Consider the following 20612-nt stretch of genomic DNA (forward strand, 5'->3'; position numbering starts at 1 on the left):
AGGAGGACTGCTTAAGGCCAGGAATTTGAGATCAGCCTGAGCAAAACCCCATCTCTACAAAAGATAGAAATATTAGTTGACATGGTGGCATGAGCTTATATTCCTAGCTACTCAGGAGGCTGAAGCAGGAGATTTACTTGAATCCAGGAGTTTGAGGTTGGAGTCAGCTATGGTGACGCCACTCTACCACTGCACTCTAATTGTGGCACTGGAATGACACCATCTCAAAAATAAATAAATAAATAAATAAATAAATAAGAGAAACATACACAGGTATACAGGATCATTAAATAATTTAGTAATACATCTCCACAGTCACAGTGGTATAAGTGTAACATTAAGTGGTGGAGCTGGAATTCAACCTAAGGTTTTGTATTTGCTTTTGAAGTTAATACACTTTCTATTCTATACATACAACGTATTTAACTAAAAAAATGCGCCAATCATTGGCAATAGGATTAGGACAGATAATACCCCGTACTTGAAAATCTATTGCATTCTATCTCTTCTGGGGGGAAAAAGGTGTCAACTAAAAAGGGGCCAAAAATCTGTCCTTCCCTCTCTTTTCCCCTGTGCTGCTGGCTGAGTTGGTTTAGTGAGTTATGCAAGACTTGTTTCACTTTGTTTTTGGACAAAGCTGAGCTTGTGCTTCAAACAGAAGGCAGCCAATTACTAACTTCTGGTTGCTAGGTGTGGCCTCCTTTCAAACGCTATAAAATCGGAAGCCCAAGCCTCCACTGCTAGAAACCCTCAGAGCAGAATCTCTGTTTAGTTCTCTGGAAGAGGATAGAAACACAGGTGAGTCTCAGTTTCCCTTTGAGTTACTTTTGGTGGTTTGGAAAACTTTTCTCATCAGTATGTTGAATGTGATTTGTGGCTTCTATAGGATTTGTGGCTAGTTGCAGATAATAAGCTTTGATAAATCTCTCTATAGAATTACATTAAGTATTCATATATTAGGAATTATAAACTGTAATGTTTTGTTTTACTTAATAAAGAAATATAGTTTTTAAAATATGGTAAGTTTGCTTCATACTAGCTTATTGTACTGTTGGTGAGTTACTATGGAAAAGAAGGAAAGAATGTGTTTTTCCTTTTCCTGACCTTGGAATGCAAGTTTCTGAGAGCTGTGTGTGCCTTACAGGCAAATTATGATGAGAGGGTGGGTGCGTGGGGGGGACGGAGAGAACTGAAGAGGCAGAAGGGGTGGCTAGCAGCTATTTCAAAATAGCAAGACTTCCTTAATTTATTTTCCTTTTTTGAAAGGAAAACGAGATAGAGTCAGACCTCATAGTGGTAATCATGCCCTTTATAATTAACATTTTGAAATTAATGTTATGTTTACTCATGCAGTTTAAAATAAGAAGGTCCGCTTATTACTTGTGTTTAAAGAAGGTGTGACCACATTCCTTTTCCTGTAGGCTCTGTGTCATAGACAGGCATTGCAAGAGCTTATTTGAAAAACCTAAAGGGAAAAGAATATTTCCTGGGTGGTGTCAGATAAGTTAGTCCATGGGAATGCCAATGGGGCCTTCGAAAAACTATTCTACTTAATTGTTGGATGACAAATGGCCATAAAACTCCTTAGAAAAGCACAAGACCAATCAAAGAAGAGTTTCTACTGGTGTTGGACAGATACATTGGCAAAAGTGAGAGATTATGAAACAGAACCATGTATCTGGCTATTGTTCATTACAAATGTTCTTTCAAGGATTTCTTTTCCTTAGTCCATTTTAAATGTTAAAGATTAAGTTGGTTTCTAAATTTTAATGCTAGCTAATTAAGATGTACTTTGATGCCTAAAATTATATATGAATTTTGAAAAAGCAAGGCTCCCCTGTTTCCACAGGAATGTATTTTGGTAGCTGTAAGACAAGGCATATTGCCAATGAGTCAAATGTGGTAAAGTGCCCATTTCATAATTCTTAAATGGCCTCTTCCCCAGAAGTTACCACCCTTGCCCCAGGCTCAAGCATCTGGCAGAAAGCCATCTATGACTGCTCTTGACAAAAGAATTAATAATAACATTATTAAGGAACCAGAGTTTCACACTCATTAAATACTTTTCAAAGCAAAGGGTTACAAAGGTTGATTCCTGTCTATGACATCTGCTGACTGGGCAGGTTATTTGTCATTCTTTTTATATCTATTAATGTATGACATATTTAAAAGCAGAGCTAAATCAATGCATCTATTATAAACCATAAACAGTTTTTGAAGTTAGCTACTTCCTGTCCCTTTAAAATCAAAAAGATTTTTATCAGGAAGATCAGAACAGATCTAATTCACACAATGCCCTCCTTTATTATCCTTCACTTTCATCTACTTGAGGGGAAATTTGAGGTTGGTACTTCCCAGCTGTGATGGATCTTAGGTACTACTTACTTCAGTGTTTTCATTTTATAACTGAAGACTCTGGAGAAGTTAAAGTGCTTTCTTGAGGTCAGATCACCAGATAAAGAGAATCAAAGGAAGACCCAGAACAGTTAGATTCTTATTTTTATATCTTACGGTTGTGGGTTGAAGATGTTTGTTAAATTAGTGCATGTATACTTTTTTTTCTAAAATATTAGCAATGATATACTATTTATTAATTCATGAATATTTATTACCATACCAAATACTAGGCATGTAAGCAGGGACTGGAGGTGTTTAATGAATCGTGCTGCTCTCAGGGGGCGCTCTGGGTGATAACATGCAATGATAGGACTGGTGTCAGGGTAAAGTCAGGTTGACGTAGAAGGTCATCAGACTCGGTGCTGAGGAACTAGTAAAGGCTTTCTAGAGGACTGATGGGCGCTACCCTGAGACCTCACTCAGAAGCTGCAATTAGTGACGCACTGAGATGTGAGTGTGCAGGAGACAGGAGCATTCCAGGCAATGGAAACACCCTCTCCAAAAGCCTAGAAGCAAAACGTTAATGAGGTCACTTTCTTAAATGGCTTCTTTATAAGTCACACTAGAGTACAGTCTAATTGCTCTCACAAGGGAAGGTCCGGGAAGGGCTGATGAAATACACCTTGAGGAAAAGCTATGTACAAGACTAAGTATTTAAAAAATAAACTACCTAGGGCTGGGGTGAAACCTGGCATAGTCTCTGTGGATTGACTGTTAATGAATGTAATTAAAAAATAACATTAATCTTGTGGTTTGGTCACTGATTTAAAAGACCATATAACACTTTAGAATCAGAAGGCATGAATTTATGTCTTGATTCTTGCCATGACTGGCTGGGAGACCAGTTGAAAATTACACTCTGTTTTTCCAAATGGGAAAGTAGCATAATGATAAGTCTGTTGTTCTGTGCAAGGGGTAATAGCTGCTCCTACTATAATCATAAAACTCTCATAGATCCAGATCATAACAAGAAAGGTGTAAAAAAATACAAAACCCAGCTTATTCTGTTGCAAATTCTGGAAATAGCCTTTCCTAAGGCTGAGAGGGATGGACAAATAAAGAGGGCTCTTGTAGAATACGTAAATATACAAAAATGCTAATCTTCAGAAAGCCACACATTCAATTCACAGATAAGCTGAGAAAGGTAGGCAAGGCATGTTTATAGAAAGACAATTAGAAGAAATGTGTAATATTTTAGTTTCCATCTGCCAGCCTATGTATAAATGTCCATTTTCATCTTCAAATGAGCCGATGGTAAACACTGACATGAGTTTTGCTTTTAGGGCTTATTGGTAGCTAGTTGAAATCTGTACTAAGCTAAAATAAGTCCATGGAATAGACTTCCAAAAATGTAGTGCAAGGTGGCGCCTGTGGCTCAGTGAGTAGGGCGTCGGCCCCACATACTGAGGGTGGTGGGTTCTAACCCAGCCCCGGCCCAACTGCAACAAAAAATAGCCAGGCGTTGTGGTGGGCGCCTGTAGTCCCAGCTACTCGGGAGGCTGAGGCAAGAGAATCGCCTAAGCCCAGGAGTTGGAGGTTGCTCTGTGGGAGCTGTGACGCCATGGCACTCTACCAAGGGCAACAAAGTGAGACTTTGTCTCTAAAATAAATAAACAAATAAATAAATAAAATTCTAGTACAGCCTTTAACCATTACAAGAAAAAGACAGAAAAAAAGAAAATCTTTTGTGAACTTATGTTAGGCTGATTTTCTGCAGAGTGCAGGTATTAAACAGTCAGAATGGTTTAGCAATAAAATTTGTCCAAAATATTTTTTTTTGCTGTGGTATTTGTTAGATATGTTACAACTTCTCAGAAGTTCTGTTAGAACATGCAATTGATATTTGGGGCACTTAACTAGCAGGATATGATAAAATCTGTTTCCTTTAGAGCAATTTCTCACTTCCTGCCATGATGTTTAAACTTTGCTAAGGGGTTGGGGTGAATTTAACTGAATGTGCTTCCATTTTTCTCTAATTGATCTCCTGAGAAAAGCTCTATAGTGGCTGCTTTTCTTTACCTGACTATGCTTTTAGATACTTCAGACTAAAAGGTAGGAACTTCAGATACTTCAGACTAAAAGGTAGGAACTCAAGAGATGTAAGTCATGAAGTTGTCTTCCCTAAGGACACTTTCTGTGTTAAATAAATTACTCAACTTCCTCAGTTTTGTTACTTTGTGTTATGTAATTAATATAGCAATATCGTTATTATCCTAGACTTTCTCAGTTTTTTTTTTTTTTAAGAAATTGGTCATTATGCAAGTACTTTTTAAAATTAAAAAAAAAAACTAGCCAGGTATAGTAAAGTTTTCATAAACTTTATTTTGATGTCAGACTCTGTTGTCATATATGTTTGACAGTATCTTTAGTCTTTTCTGTCTTGTGAAGATTTTCTTTGCTAAAGGAAACAAATGGAATTAATTTTTGAACATGTATTTGTAAGTGACGGAGAAGTATTTTACCAAGTGACCAATTACATCACTCATTTTGAGGATTGTACTTATCAAAGGCATGAATGAGGTGATAAAAATGGAAATTTTGAATACCCAAAACTTTGCCAGAATTGCCTTGAAGTTTTGGGTGTACCAATTAAGCAGTTGGAATGTGAAACTCTGTGGCAACAGTGATTGCACCAGATCAGACTGTAATGGGAAATAGAACCTTGTACAAGATTGCACATCATGACTTTAGCTCAGGAAACAATCTTAAATTTACTGATTACTGGAGGGAATAGATTACTTTAAACTAATGCTCAAAATATTAGTTCTTCTTATGAAGGACAGAATAGTAAATTGAACAATCCCCATGATAATTAAGTGGAGATAGTTTCTGCTTTGGATATTATTTCCCTCATACATTTAATCTTATTACTTGGAACTATGATGATTTTTTAACAGGTGTGAATTGAGATACTTTGTCTGAACATGCTGTGAAGCCATGTGAAGTATTGGATTTTACTCCTCGTGAATCACTTAGGTTGATACCAAGAATTTAAAACTGCAAGATTATCTTTCCAACCTTCCTCACAGCATCCCTGGCAGTAGTCTCCAGAGGGATAAAACAAAAGGATGTGGAGAAATAGATCTGTGTGTACCTTGAGCCTCGGCTTGGAAAGACACATCCCTAAATATAAAGGATCACTGATGGCTTTGCATGTGTGTGTGTGTAGAAATCAGACAGCACATTAAATTTAATATACTTCATGTTTTAAAATACACATATCTCATTAAGCAGAAATATTGTTAAACCAATTCAAGACATTTTCTTTAAGATAGAGTTTAGCAGAAGGGTATACTTATTACAATTTCACCCCAGTGCTTCCTGTTAGAACAAAAAACCTTGCATAAAATTATCCTTTTCCCAGGTCTTTTGATGTTGCATGGAAAAACATAGGACTAGTACTTAGTTCAAATAGGAAGAAATGTGAGGGTAGTAATTGCTCTAAAAGTGCTGAAATAATTTTCTACCAAGAAATAGAAAAGGAAACTGAACTTTTGGGGGGAGAACTATCACCCATATTTATCATTTTACAGTTTACAGCTTTAAATCTGAATCCCTCCTGCAGATTGTCATGACTATTTCACCTTAAGATGCGAACATTATGCTGTTTTCTCTAGCCGTTCCTTTTGTCCAGGCCTCATTAATCCTTCATAGATCTCTAGCAGCCGACTGACTGGGCTCTAACCTTCTATCTTGCCCATCTCCTAGTCATTCTCCATGATGTAGCACGCATGATCTGTCTGAAATGCATGTAAACCAAATCGTTCTGCTTTCTCTATAAAAACCCATTCATGTTTTTCCAAAGCTTCCAGCTTCTGCCAACATTTCTTGCTCCAGCAAATTTCTTTCAGCATTCCAAATAGGTCAAACTTCTTTCCAGTTTGTTCTCTTTTAGCTTTTCTGCCAAGTTAACCTTGACTCATTTCAAGACAGGCTTGGATCAACCCAGGCCACCTCCAAGACGTTTTCTTAGCCCTGTGTTTTCTCTGAAGAGAACACACTGGGTCTAAGTGCCTGAGGCAGGGATGCCATTTCATTGTTTTTGTACCCTCAGAGCTTTGCGTGTGGCGGGTAGTCTGTAAATACCCAACAATGAAGTGATCCACCAGCTGCTGCCTTCCACCTATGTGCTTACTTGTAATACTTGTCTGATCACTAAAGTTGAGGACTGAATATGCCAGGAAGGAGCTCATTTTCTGAGTGGAGCCCATCGGTTTCTTTTTAGGGGTCTTTTGAGAAAGTCTAAGTCCTGCAGTTTGTCAGGCTCCTAAATGTCATCCTGAAATAAAGGGTGAGGCTATTTTATAATGCTGTGCCCTGTGTATGTGGGGGACAGGGGTGGATGTTGGGGTGTGGTACATTCATTTTGTAAAAGCATCTACTCCTTTTCTTTCTAGACACTTCTTTAAAAATGGCAATGGTATCAGAATTCCTCAAGCAGGCCTGGTTTATTGAAAATGAAGAGCAGCAGTACATTGTAAGTAAAGTGATAATAAAACAATTCAATTACAATATTAAAATAGAAATTGATACGAATGAATGGACACTAATCCTCTCTTATCCTCAGAATACTGTGAAATCATCCAAAGGTGGTCCTGGGTCGGCAGTGAGCCCCTATCCTTCCTTCAATCCATCTGCAGATGTTGCTGCCATCCACCAAGCCCTGACGGTTAAAGGTAATTACGATTCGTCAAAACAGACCCCTCCAGAATGGCTGTGTGAATGGTGATGAAAAACAGACATGATCTCAGAATTAAAAGAGGAGGTAAAACAAACAAACAGATCTGAACAATAGAAAGGGTCTCTTTCATTTTGAAGATAAAAATATTTCTTGGTCAAGTGAAAACATACTTCCTTTCTCAGGACTCAGAAAATTTGGTTAAATAAGTGGAATCTCTGATGTTACAGCGCTTCTCACCAGCTCATTTCCAGCAGAAATTCAGTATCACTGCTCACATCTAGAGTTTGAATTAGGATCGCACTGTAATACTGAAGGCTGGGGAAATATTAATTGCCTCTTCATTTCTTATTCAAATAAATCAATAAAATGTCATCCTAAGTGGTTCTTTGATATGTGGTGTCACATCTATATCCTAAGCTGAAATATTTCTATTTCTTCGTTTATTAGGAAGGTCCTTTGAAGCATCTTAATGATGAATCATTTTATGTCAGTTGATAAAGACTGCTGTCCCTTTATTTCTAGGTGTAGATGAAGGGACCATCATTGACATATTAACTAAGAGAACCAATGCTCAGCGTCAACAGATCAAAGCGGCATATCTCCAGGAGAAGGGAAAGGTAGGTTAGAATGGTAAATTTAAGTATTTAATTTCTGTCATGTTTATGCTTAAACATGGGTTCTGAAGCACAGTTATCTAATTTTGTCAGTTTCTAACCACTGTTTTCCCCTTACAAGTGAGACTGGGATTGAAGTATTTATCGACTTTGCTGTAATTGAGTAATTTTATCAAATTTACTAATTTCATACATTGGTCGTCTTGCTGTAAGTTCTTTGTAGATTTGGGATTCTGGAAACAAATCTTTGATTTGACCGTAAAAAATACGGTCAAGATTGGAATTGGCAATAAAGAATTTGTCCTGATTGAAATGTATCTTCTGCTAAAATTTAAATCGAAACTATGTTTTTAATATCTGCTTATGAAGTTTACATATAATTCTACTCTAAAAATAAGTGCTATATCTTTTATACAAAATATGGGTAGTTTTTAAAAGCAGTGCAATTAGAAAACTTTGTTATATCCATGTCTGATTACACTGTTTATTTGATAAGTGTAAACCTCAAAGATTAGAAACATTATTAATATATTATTGTAAAAGCAATTTTGCCACTGTTTTCTATTAAAATATTTCCTCTCGTGTTTTGAGTTTTGTTTTTTTCTCTTCCATGTAAAAGATTAAAAATTCTATCTTTTAAGAAGTTATCAATGCATTCCATAAATTTTATTCTATTCTCTCTAGATTTAAAAAGATTAAGATAATACCCTTAAGTATCTGGTATACTTTTGTATGTAAATGCACAAAGCTCTTAAAGATGGCTGGTTTAGGGTTCAGCAGTAAAATGACCTAAGAATCAGGTAATACCACATTGTATAACCTAGCACATTACTCATTAGAAACCTCGATTCTACTGTTTTTTTTTGTACAGCCTCTGGATGAAGCACTGAAGAAGGCCCTTACAGGCCACCTGGAGGAGGTTGCTTTAGCACTGCTAAAAACCCCAGCACAGTTTGATGCTGATGAACTCCGTGCTGCTATGAAGGTAATTCCCCAACTTTAACCAAAACTCCTTTCCCCAAGACAATGTTTAGGGCAAGTTGCTTCTACCTACTATAGTATTTTTAAAATCTAGTCCAGTGTCTGTCAATCAGTGGAAATTCAAAGAATGGATGAACTAATAATTCAATGAATGAATTAACACATGTGTGGAAACTAACATCTTCCTTATCATGTATTAATTGTGTATCTTCATTTTTATATCTTTACCCCAAATTGGCTATAAACCTATTTTATTTTAGGGTAGTATAATAGAGTTTATTGTGATTATTAAATAATGTAGGTAAAATCTACTAAATAGCAGATTCAAACAAATTTGGGGACACAAAAACTAGTTGATCCTCTTAAGTGAAGGTTTTTCTTCATTTCTTCTTTTCTTCTGTTTCTACTAAGGGCCTTGGAACTGATGAAGATACTCTGATTGAAATATTGACATCAAGAAATAACAAAGAAATCAGAGAAATTAACAGAGTCTACAGAGATGGTAAGTCATAACATTTAAGAGTACAAGTGACTTAGTTGGAAAGGAAATTTGATACACCTTTTAAAAATTGAATGTGGATGTTAATTATGGGGGCTTTGGAAAATCTACGTATTAAAATATTTCTTTATTGTTTGGCACATGTGAACGGAATGCACACCCTGTTACTAGGAGATATTCAAATTGCTAAGGTGATAACAAAAGAGATGGCGTCCTTGTCTCCATCAAGCTTGTACTTTAATAGAAAATATTCTTCCAGGACAAATAGCCACATATTATTATGATGGAAACATCAATTTAGAGAATAGAATCTAAAAAAATTTTCTAAAAACATATTCTATTATCCTAAAATTTATTTCATAAAATGTTTCATTGTCCTTTATTTTGAAAAATATACGTAACAACAACAAAAAAAATCCTCCAAACAAAATAGTCCTCATTTGTCCTTGACAATGATAAAGAAGTAGGTGTTTGTAATTCTCTGCTGTAAAACTTAACCTCATCATTTTGAGCATAAATGACCCACTCTTTATCTCTAGTTAGATCCATGAGGATGAAAGACCAGACATGGCTCATTTCATCTATTCATTATTCCTTTAAATAATATGCTCAGCACTGATGAGGGTAACCGCATGTTTTTTACCATGTTTTTTCCTCTAATATCCTTGAGCAACACTGGCTTTCTTGCTTTTCCAACCCAATATTTGGCACCATAGAGGATCTTTCTGCTTGATTTTCATACCAAGCATGGGGACTAGAACACTGCTTGAATACTGTTTTCAGAATAACTTACTAAAGGAATGAAAGTAAGGAAGGTTTTATCTTCATTTCCTGAAATTCTGATTTCACTTCCAGTGTTTAAGATCATACACACACACACATATACGTCAGGCATAATAATCAAAAGAGGCATTATTATTAGTTGATAAAACATAATTTACAAAAGTAAATATCTATATTTCTTCTTTATATCAAGATATACTCTAGTGATCGCTTATTAATTTCCCCTCTTTAAAGTTTTCTTAATCCATTTGTGTTGTTACAAAAGAATACCCAAGGCTGGGTAATAGAGAAAGAAGAGAGGTTTTTTTGGCTTGTAGTTCTGCAGAAGTTCTGTTCCTGAAGCACGGCAGTGGTGTCTGCTTCTAATGAGGGACACAGACTGCTTTCACTCATGGCAACAAGCAAACAGGAGCAGATATGCGCAGAGGTCACATGGGAAAGAGAGGTAGCAAGAGAGAAAGAGGAGAGGAGGTGCCAGGCTCTTTTCAACAACCACTTTTCTAGGGGACTAAGATTGAGAATGGCACTGAGCCTTTCATGAGGGGTCCTCTCCCATGATTCAAACACCTCCCACCGGGGCCTACCTCCCATAGCGGGGATCAAACTTCAACGTAAGCCTTGGCTAGGCCAAACAAACCATATCCAAACCATAGCATTAGTTAATTATAAATTCCTTTTTTTCTATATTATAGCATTATTTTATATAGCTAAGTAGGGGTGTTTAGACTCACACGTATACGTAACACTGAACTACATTACATACAAGACGTTTAAAGTTATTAAGGTAAATAAATGGTGTTCAAACATATACCTCTGTTTTATTCTTTTAAACAATTGTTTTATTCATCCTATTGCTTAAATTCTGGTATGTTTCAGAATTAATTATTTAATAATATAATTAATTAATAAGTATCTATGGTATTTATTCTTAACTAGCAAAGATTTGTGACTGCACGTTTCAATTGTAGTATCATCTAAATTTCTCTTATTATCCTATAAAAAATAAATTTAATGATCAAAAAATTACTTGTTCTAGTTTCTCCATTTTTTCATTAAAAAACAGATAATATTTTTGAATGTCTTCCATAATTTATTCAACATTGTGACATTGTGAGCCAATATAGAGATGTCAGATAATATTATCGTCATTATTTATCACTAGTTTACTGCAAAATCTATTCTTATATTTTTCATAGAATTGAAAAGAGATCTGGCCAAAGATATAACCTCAGACACATCTGGAGATTTCCGGAATGCTTTGCTTTCTCTTGCTAAGGTATGACTCAAAGACTTCAGTAAATGCCTCTTCTTTTATGATGGGTAATGTCTTTGTTTTGTGTTGCTATAGAGGAATACTTATGGCTGGAAAATTTATAAAAAATAACAGATTTATTTGCCTTATGACTCTGATGGGTGGAATGTTCAAGTTTGGGCACTCACATCTGGTGAGGGCTATAGGCTGCTTCCACTCATAGTGCAAGGTGAGGGGAAATTGGCCAAGTGCAGAGATCATAAAGCATGAGAAAAAACAAGAGAGACTTGCTTTTTCTGGAGGGAAGACATTAATCTATTCATGAAGAATCCACTCCACAACCTAAACACCTCCCATTAGATCCCACTTCCAATACTGGGATCCAATGTCAACAGGGATTTCAATAAACATCCAAATCGTTGCCCATAAAATCTGGTTTTGACTTCTTCTGCAAAATGAGTAATTGACTCTCTTTTTGTCAAAGAATGTTATAAATCTGATTTTAAGGGAATTCAGTAAATTGTGATTACCTATGAGAGAGGAGCTTACAATAGATGGGATTTCTTTCAGGGTGACCGAAGTGAGGATTTTGGTGTGAATGAAGACTTGGCTGATACAGATGCCAGGGTAAGCAAGTGCGAACAAAATATTACTGCAGTCAATCTTTCTACCTTAGGTGGTGTTACCACTTAATACCTTCCTTGTGAAAGCAAATTTAGAATTCTCCGAGAATCTTTAGTGGCTCATTAATGTTCATAATGGACGAGGCACACCTTTCTGTAGCCCAAGAGATACAAATGTAGTCTTTAAGTTTTCAATTGATCTCATTAATCATAAAACCAGGAAGGATTAAAAGAGAACAATGGGAATTTGATTTGTCATTTCCAAGAATTTTTTTTGTTGAAAAAAATCTGAATTTTCCTTTTGCCAGGTATAAGAGAGAGAAAAGTAATTTTTTTACTAAGTGTATTGGAAAGTGTAAACACATCCAACATTCTATTAACAGTGAACATTAGAATGGTTTATGGATGTTGATTTATATTATAGAAATATTATTGCTGTACTATAATAGTATTGTAGTAATATAAGATAAATTATAATAACATGTTTAAATACATTGTTTAATATAGTTTCAGTGAGATTGATGGTTATTGGCATATTGGTATTCCACTGTCAACATTTGAAAAATCATGCCATTTTAAGGCCCGGAATTTCTATTGAAACAATGCACCCAACTATTATTTGCATTATGCCTTACTCATCAAGCAGTATTCTCTAGATCAGTGGTTCTCAACCTTCCTAATGCTGTGGCCCTTTAGTACAGTTCCTGTGGGTTGCAACTCACAGATTGAGAACTGCTGCTCTAGCTAAATTCATCACAATGATCAGTAAGGATGTCAACTTATTTGTTCACTCCCCTCCACTTCATTATATCACTCTAGTAGCATGCACATAATAGGTATTCACTAAATGTTTGTTGAATAAATGCATACATATCAGATCAGTTTGCTTGAGAAGTCCAAAATAACATTTTGTATATATCAGAAGATTTAGATCATTTTAACAGAAATATTAAAAAACAAAAATTAGCACTTGAATAATTGCTCATATTAAAAAATTATTTTTATTTACTTGGGACATTTCTGAATTTGCTTTCCATTTTAAGCCTATCAGGGCTCTGAGATATATTTTTATGAAGGCTACGAAGATTAGTTTGAATCAGGAGAAAGATGGTAACTAACATTTCAAAGTTAACAAAGCATACTTGCAACAATAGGGCAGGGATTACCCTCTTCATTTACAAAAGAAGAAAATCTGCCATTTAGGAAGGTTAAATTATTTGTCTAAGATTACAGAAGTTGCAGAGTCAGAATTTGAGTCCAGAAATTCTAACATCAACATGCAAGATCTAGGTTAAACTATTGATTTGTAAGTCCCACTTGATAATTAAAGAGCAAAAAAATCTATTTTAGAGATGTCCTTGGAGTTATCTTTATGTATGGCATACTCTTAAAGTGATTTAGTTCTGTAAACATTATTCTCCAAACACATATTCAGTCTCCAGTGTTTATAAGGCATCTCAAAAGATACCTTGGAAGATACTTGACAATCAAAATAAGGTCCCTATCTTTAAAGAACTTGCGATCTTATTGCTTATTCTGATTGTACTGGGCACAGAAGAGCTGTTTAGAAAGTCTTTGACAAGGTCTAACATTCTTTTACAGATATCATCTCAGCAGATAGTCAAGTGTTTGTTTTTATGTTTATTGACAGGCCTTGTATGAGGCAGGAGAAAAGAGAAAGGGGACAGATGCCAACGTGTTCGTTACCATTCTTGCCACCAGGAGCTATCCCCATCTTCGCAGAGGTAACAAAAGGAATTTATTTTTTTCTGGATTTAGTTTATAGAAGATGCAATTTACTTTTTTAAGGACAAATGAGAGAAAGGGAAGAGAGAAGTTTTGTTATCAGCGTCACTCTCATATCAAATGGGTATAGTGTTCCCGACCCACTAATGGTATCGGTCCACTGCCTAACTGTGTACAGCCACCATTTTATAGTATTTGAAACACATTTTATGTCTTTGGCTTGTGGAACATAGTTTCATTATTTTCACTGTTTATATTCCTCCAAAGATTTGAAATAGATGTAAAAAAAGATACATACGACAGAACAAATGAAATTACAATGAAGAAAACAAACCAACCAACCAAACCTGGTTGCTAAGTAAAGAAAAGAGTATGTAGATGCCCCAGAACAAAAACACAAAAACAAAATAAAACAAATGTGAAGAGTGTTCTGGCCTTTGACCATGATATGTAGGCCTTAGGCTCTTAAAAGCAAAGGTAAAGCAAAAGTCATGATGATTCCCTGAAGTTCATTATTACATAATAGTACACGGATTTCTAATGCTAAACTTAAGACAAATTTACTGCCCAGATCTTTATATAATGGAAGATCCATAGCAGTGCCCTGAGCACTGCTGTGACTGTCAATCATGTGCCATTTCTAATAACAGTTAATTAACCCTTCTAAACATTTTCTCAAAACATATGGGAACACCAAAATGGCCACATGAGTTGCATTCCTAGGAGAAGAGGAAGTATCCATATCATGCTTAGTTGTGTAAACAGCTTTAAAAACTATAGCTGAAGTTGTTATCCCAAAGAATTCTTTGAGTCAGTTGCCCAGATTTTGCTAAAGCTTGCTAAAGAATATAAAGTTTTGTACATCTCTTATTTTAAATTTAATATTCAGTGTTTCAGAAATATACCAAGTACAGTAAGCATGACATGAACAAAGCTCTGGACCTGGAGATGAAAGGTGACATAGAGAAATGCCTCACAGCCATTGGTACGTAGTCCTGATGCTGGAAGAGTTTTCTTACTGGAAATTGTATTAAGAATGTCCCATACTTATACATATGTATGTGTGTGTGTGTGTGTGTGTATGTGTGTATACACATATATGAAAACATTGGAGATGGTGCATGCATGACTCAGATAAAAGCAACATGTAAGGCTGGCAAAGAAGTTTGATAACCTTCTTCATAACAATAGATACTATTTCCCCTTTTCAAAAATACGGAGAAGAGGAATATAGTTATTGAGCACCTACTTATGCCAAGCTATGCATAATACCTCAGAGGCAGTTGAGAACTGTTATTAAGAGCATGAGATTTGAAAGTAAATACATGTACTGGTTTGCCACTTGTTAATTTTATGACCTTGGGCAAGTCTGAGAGTCTGATTGAGTAGGTCCAGGTTGGCCTGAAATCCTATACTTTTTAAAGGTCTCCCAGGTTATGCAGATGACCATCAGTGTTGAGGAATCTATGTTCTTAAACGGTGTTTCTCAAATGTCATTATGCACACCAATCCCCTGGGAATTGTGTTAAATGTGATTCTGATTCGGAGGTCTAGGGTGGCGCCTGGGTTCTGTACTTCTCAAAGTGTTCCAGTTGCTACGACTTCGAGTAATGAGAGAAAGAGCCGTACAACTTGACATGTGTTATAATTTAATGTGGGTGCTGCTTTATAGGTCAGCCTCTCCTACCCCAGGGTGGTTTTTATTTTTTAACATTCTTATCACAACATGAAGAAGTGTTTAGTTGTATATCCTTCAACACCTACTGGCATTCCCATTCCCAGGGCAATATATTCAGGATAGCACTAACTATTGGAGTTGTGGGTGGGGTGGGATTTAAAAGGTTACAATAAGTTGGTGGTGGTTGTGAGAGGAAAGAGCATTCAAAAACCACTATATAGAGAGGCCCACATATCTTCTCAGAATCTAAATGTCCCACATTAGGAGGGGAAGGATGAGGAATAGTGATGGGAGATAGACTACTGTGGGAAAACTCTGCACTTCCTGTTTCTTTCATATGAATCTTTCCTCTTCTGTGGTGAAAATGTCAACTAAAATTTGTCTGCCTTACAGTGAAGTGTGCTACCAGCAAGCCAGCTTTCTTTGCGGAGAAGCTTCATCATGCCATGAAGGTACATATTATTCTCAGTATATGCCTTGCTGAGAGGAAGAATTATTTGTAGAGGAAACAGAAAATAGCATATTGATGGAAGATTACTCATTTACTATCTTCCCATTAAAGAGCATCCTTGTTCTATTTGATGCAAGAGATAATATCCTATGTTATTAGAATACATTTCTGCTAGATTGGGTGCTTTTTATTTTATAGGTGAGATTATAAATTGAGCCTTTATGGGATTTATGGCTTGTGATTTGCTTAAAACCAGAGTCACCACAGGAGGGGTGACATATTTTCTCTATTAATGTGTGATTTTACTAGCCTACTTCCACCAAGATTGTGTTTTATAATCTTCCACTTCCTGGGTTTCTTTTGTCTTTATTATTATTCTGTCTTTCGTGCTGTGGATTAATAGTTGAATCTTTTAAAATGCCATTCTCTGACTGGGGAAATAAACATTATTATTAAGATGTATTTGAGATAGAGCTTCAACTATTTTCACTTTAACTTTACTTTTGACCTGATTGGTATTTTTAGGTATTATATGGGGTAATGCATCTATATTTTGATCCCCCAAATGAATAGTTGTACAGTTATTTTGTTTTTCCTTTGTACTCCAAAACAAAAAGGTTCCCGCAGAAAGAGAGCTCTAACCATTCAAATAATGTTTAGGGGCCTCTAAGAAACAACATCCATGCTGGGATCTGCTATGTAGTGCTTAGCATGGTTGCTGCCCCACATCTGCTGTTATCTAGCCTTGTATTTAGTTGGTTAATGATGGTACTACGGAAGAGCAAAGAGAGGAATGTGCTCCAGACTTTGGAAATCAATGTAGCCTTGCTCACGGCTAAAATAAGACATGAAGTTTCACTAGAAATGAGCCAGGTGAGGGCGACAGTGGAACAGATGGGGTGTACAGCAATGGTGGGCCAAGAGGATGAAGCAACAGTACACAGGTTTGAAGGCAAAAACAGGTTAACAGGACCCTTGCAAAGCAACAAGAATAATTAGACTGATGGAGTACAGTGGAAGAAATTATAAAATTAGGGAGGGCATTGTGAGCCTTGATAAAATGATTCATATTTATCCTAGGAGTAACAGAAGATTTTTAAAATGTTTTAAATAGATGAATTAGAGATCAGATTTACAATTTGGCAGTTGGCTTTGGCATTGTTGACTAGTCAGAGGAAAGACTGGATGGCAGGAGAGCAAGTAGGAGGTAGTAAAAGTGCTCTGTCCCGACTGCTAAGATCGCAGCTTATTTCTTGTCATTTTATCATGACTTAAGTAATGTGTGTGTGTGTTACTGTGGACGTGGTTTCTCTATGGAAATTATGAAAGGGCTTCACTTTAAAATTTAAAGAACAATGTTCTTTAATGAGAGTATTTTCTGAAGATGAGACACTACCATTTGTTTTGGCCAGGGTGTTGGAACTCGTCATAAGGAATTGATCAGGATTATGGTTTCCCGTTCTGAAATTGACATGAATGACATCAAGGCATTCTATCAGAAGATGTATGGCGTCTCTCTTTGCCAAGCCATCATGGTATGTTGTGATTTTCATAATGCCATCTCCAAAAACAAAGGTTTAGTTTGCAATATCTTCAAAGAGAAAAGATGGTTTATAGTACCTGTACATTTTATGTGTAAGATTAATTCAATATTTTAGGATACCTACTCCATAAGTAAATCAAACTTCCACTGGTAAAATCTACTAGTGAATTCTTTTATTGGACTACTAAGTACATTTTTCAACCAAGGTCATGGAAACGTTTCATTTTCCATGCATAAATTTATGAATCAAAGCGTTTTTGGGTTTCTGCTAGTGTGGATAGATACATAGCATTATGGTTTCTTTTGTAATAGACATTGGTCAGAAGATTAGAAATATTCAAAATATTTATCTTAATTTTATCATATATAAATTGATATATAATAATTATATAATATATAATAATCATATATATAATAATATAATTTGATATATATGATAAAATTTTATATATAAATTACATTTATCTCATCAAAATATTAAAAATGACACAGAAAGAAAAGTCAAATGTTTTGAACATATTAAAAGATAGACAACTATTTGAATTCAACTCGTTATTCATGTTGGATATCTCACTAAAAGTGAGAAAGTCATAAACCGGTTATTTCTTTCCTTCTAATAAGTGAATCAGGCATTTCCTCATGTATGATATAAGGGTATGTTACACTTATTCAATTCTGCATGCTATTTTATTTTTAGAAAATAATGACACTAATATAAAGCATAATTAATTTAAAAAGTTTCTAATCTGAATCTCAAAAGCTACTGAATTTTATACAGCAATCAAGAAATATTCAGTTATGTGCTCTCCATATTGTTTAATTAGATAAATAATATGTTTATCAAAGATCCTAGAGAATTGGTGCATGGTAATGTATGAGCTCCTCTACAGCTAAGTCTACAAAGAAAGTAATTCTTCTGAATTTAAAAATACCTTATATTGATTATGGTTTTGAATAAATATTAAGTGTGCTCTATTTTTCAATCAACAGGATGAAACCAAGGGAGATTATGAAAAAATCTTGGTGTCTCTTTGTGGAGGAAACTAAACATTCCTTTCGCGGTCTCAAGCCTTATGATCAGAAGATATTTTAATTATTTTAGTTATATCTTTTCTTTCTATAACATAGGCTTCCTAAGAAAGTTGCTCCAGGAGGATGACAGTGTAGCTACCTGATTTCTGAAACCTTCAGCCTATAAATAATTTTTTATATCACAACTCTGTATAACAGAGATAAGCTAGTTTTTTGTTTTTGTTTTTATATGTTTACCTTGAACAAAAAAACCCCATACTCAAGTCGTTCTAGCAACATTACTTGGGGAAGATGTCTATGTAGAAGAAAATAAAATAATTTTATAAAACAATTTCTGTGTCTTTGGCGCTTCTATGTTGATTTTCCTTTATATGTAATTTAGAGGTTTAATTTCACATCAAGGAACCTAAGCTTGAATTCTAAATTACAATTACTCAATGATTGAATTGAGAAGAATATTTAGAGATTTACAAAATGGACTCTGCATTTTATCATCTAGTTACAAATTATTGAGTGTCTCTGTATAATAATGAATTTATTGTACTGGTGTTATGAAAATATGACATCTGCTATATTTCATAAAGATGAAATGAAAACAAAAATAAAAACTCCTCCTCCCGCCACCCTCGGCATATGGGGCCAGTGCCCTACTCACTGAGCCACGGGCGCAGCCTCAAGTTGTCACCCTGGGTAGAGTGCGGTGACATAACAGCTCACAGCAACCTCCAACTCCTGGGCTTAAGCGATTCTCCTACCTCTGCCTCCCAAGTAGCTGGGACTACAGGCACACACCACAATGCCTGGCTATTTTTTGGTTGCAGCTGTCATTGCTGTTTGGTGGGCTGGGGCTGGATTCGAACCCGCCAGCTCAGGTGTATATGGCTGGCGCCTTAGTTGTTTGAGCCACAGGCGCCGAGCCTTTTTTTTTTTTTCCTTGAGATGGAGTCTTACTTTGTCGCCCTTGGTAGAGTGCCCCCATGGTGTCCTAGCTCACAGCAAACTCAACCTCTTGTGCTCAAGCAATCCTCTTGCCTCAGTTTTTTCATTTTTAGTAGAGATGGGGTCTCACGCTTGTTTAGGCTGGTCTCAAACGCCTAAGCTCAAGCAATCCACCTGCCTTGGCCTCCCAGAATGCTGGGATTATAGGTGTGAGCCACCATGCCTAACAGATTGTTTTTCTTGAAGTTTAATAGAAATGTTCTGAGCCTCTCTGGCCTTTGTAATAAAAAAGCAGTTGTAAAAAAAAGTTTATTGTGATAATTAAAACAATATAAAATAAATGGTGAATAATATATAAAGTAAATGGTGAATATTTTACTCCTTTGAAATATACATTTATTTAGAATTCTAAGATTATACAAATATATGTATTTGTATGAAAAATGGCACAATAAATTATATATGTTGTATAATTAAAAAAAAAAAAAACTCCTTTGTTTCATGATGATAATTGCATGTCTTTGCTACATTTTTTCCAGAATAATAATGGCATTCCACTTTCCCACCATAAATTTAATAGTGGTCCAGTTTCCTCCATATTCTTGCCAACATTTAGTGTTGTCACTATTTTGTATGTTAGCATTGTTTATTTTATTGCTGAATTTTGAGAATTTTTTTGCAGAGCAAAGTTCTAAATTTTAATGAGATTCTGTTTATTAGTTTTTCCTTGTATTGATTATACTGTTGATATTTCTACAAACTCTTCACCTAACAGTAGATCTCAAAAATCTGTATGTTGGACGGTGCCTGTGGCTTAAGGAGTAGGGCACCAGCCCCATATACTGGAGGTGGCGGGTTCAAACCCGGCCCTGACTAAAAAAAATTGCAACAATAACAAAAAAAATTTTCTATGTTTTTTGCCACAAGTTTTCTATGTAAATTTGTCATACATTTAGAGTTACCTTTTAATATAATGAGAGATTTAGATCAAAAAATTATTTCTTTTTTCTTTTTCTTTTTGGTTATGAATGTCCAACTGCTTTATCTTGCATCTTATTTGTTTGAAAAGGTTATATTTCCAATATTCAGTTTATTTAAATATTTGTTTAAATATTAAATAAATTGCTTTTACACTTTGTCAAAAAGTGGACATATTTGTGTTTGTCATATTTGAATCAAAATACAAAACCTTTCCATTTTTCATGGTTCATGAATAGGTGGTGGATATTTATTTAGATAACTCCTTTATTCCAAGGAAAGCATCAGCTGTAGTACAAATTTTCCATAAAAAAAAATAAAGGCAAATATTACTTTCTCATAAGAGTGTTCTTATAAAATGAAGCAGGATAAAGGTATTAAGTAACTTAATTTATTCATCCCAAAATTCTTGGGG

The 20612-nt window shown here is 35.3% G+C and overlaps 1 protein-coding gene across 1 annotated transcript; it reads left to right on the forward strand.

The window, feature by feature from the left end:
- Positions 1-617: 617 nt before the first annotated feature.
- Positions 618-18611, forward strand: ANXA1 (annexin A1). Its single transcript, XM_053575182.1, has 13 exons — positions 618-798; positions 6795-6874; positions 6965-7073; positions 7601-7695; positions 8564-8677; positions 9085-9175; positions 11152-11231; positions 11778-11834; positions 13482-13575; positions 14466-14561; positions 15648-15706; positions 17118-17240; positions 18239-18611. Exons 2-13 carry the CDS (start codon positions 6809-6811, stop codon positions 18293-18295), a joined length of 1041 nt encoding a protein of 346 aa, XP_053431157.1. The 5' UTR covers positions 618-798; positions 6795-6808; the 3' UTR covers positions 18296-18611.
- Positions 18612-20612: the final 2001 nt, after the last annotated feature.

This window comes from Nycticebus coucang, chromosome 2, assembly GCF_027406575.1.
Source record: "Nycticebus coucang isolate mNycCou1 chromosome 2, mNycCou1.pri, whole genome shotgun sequence".
NCBI lineage: Eukaryota > Metazoa > Chordata > Mammalia > Primates > Lorisidae > Nycticebus > Nycticebus coucang.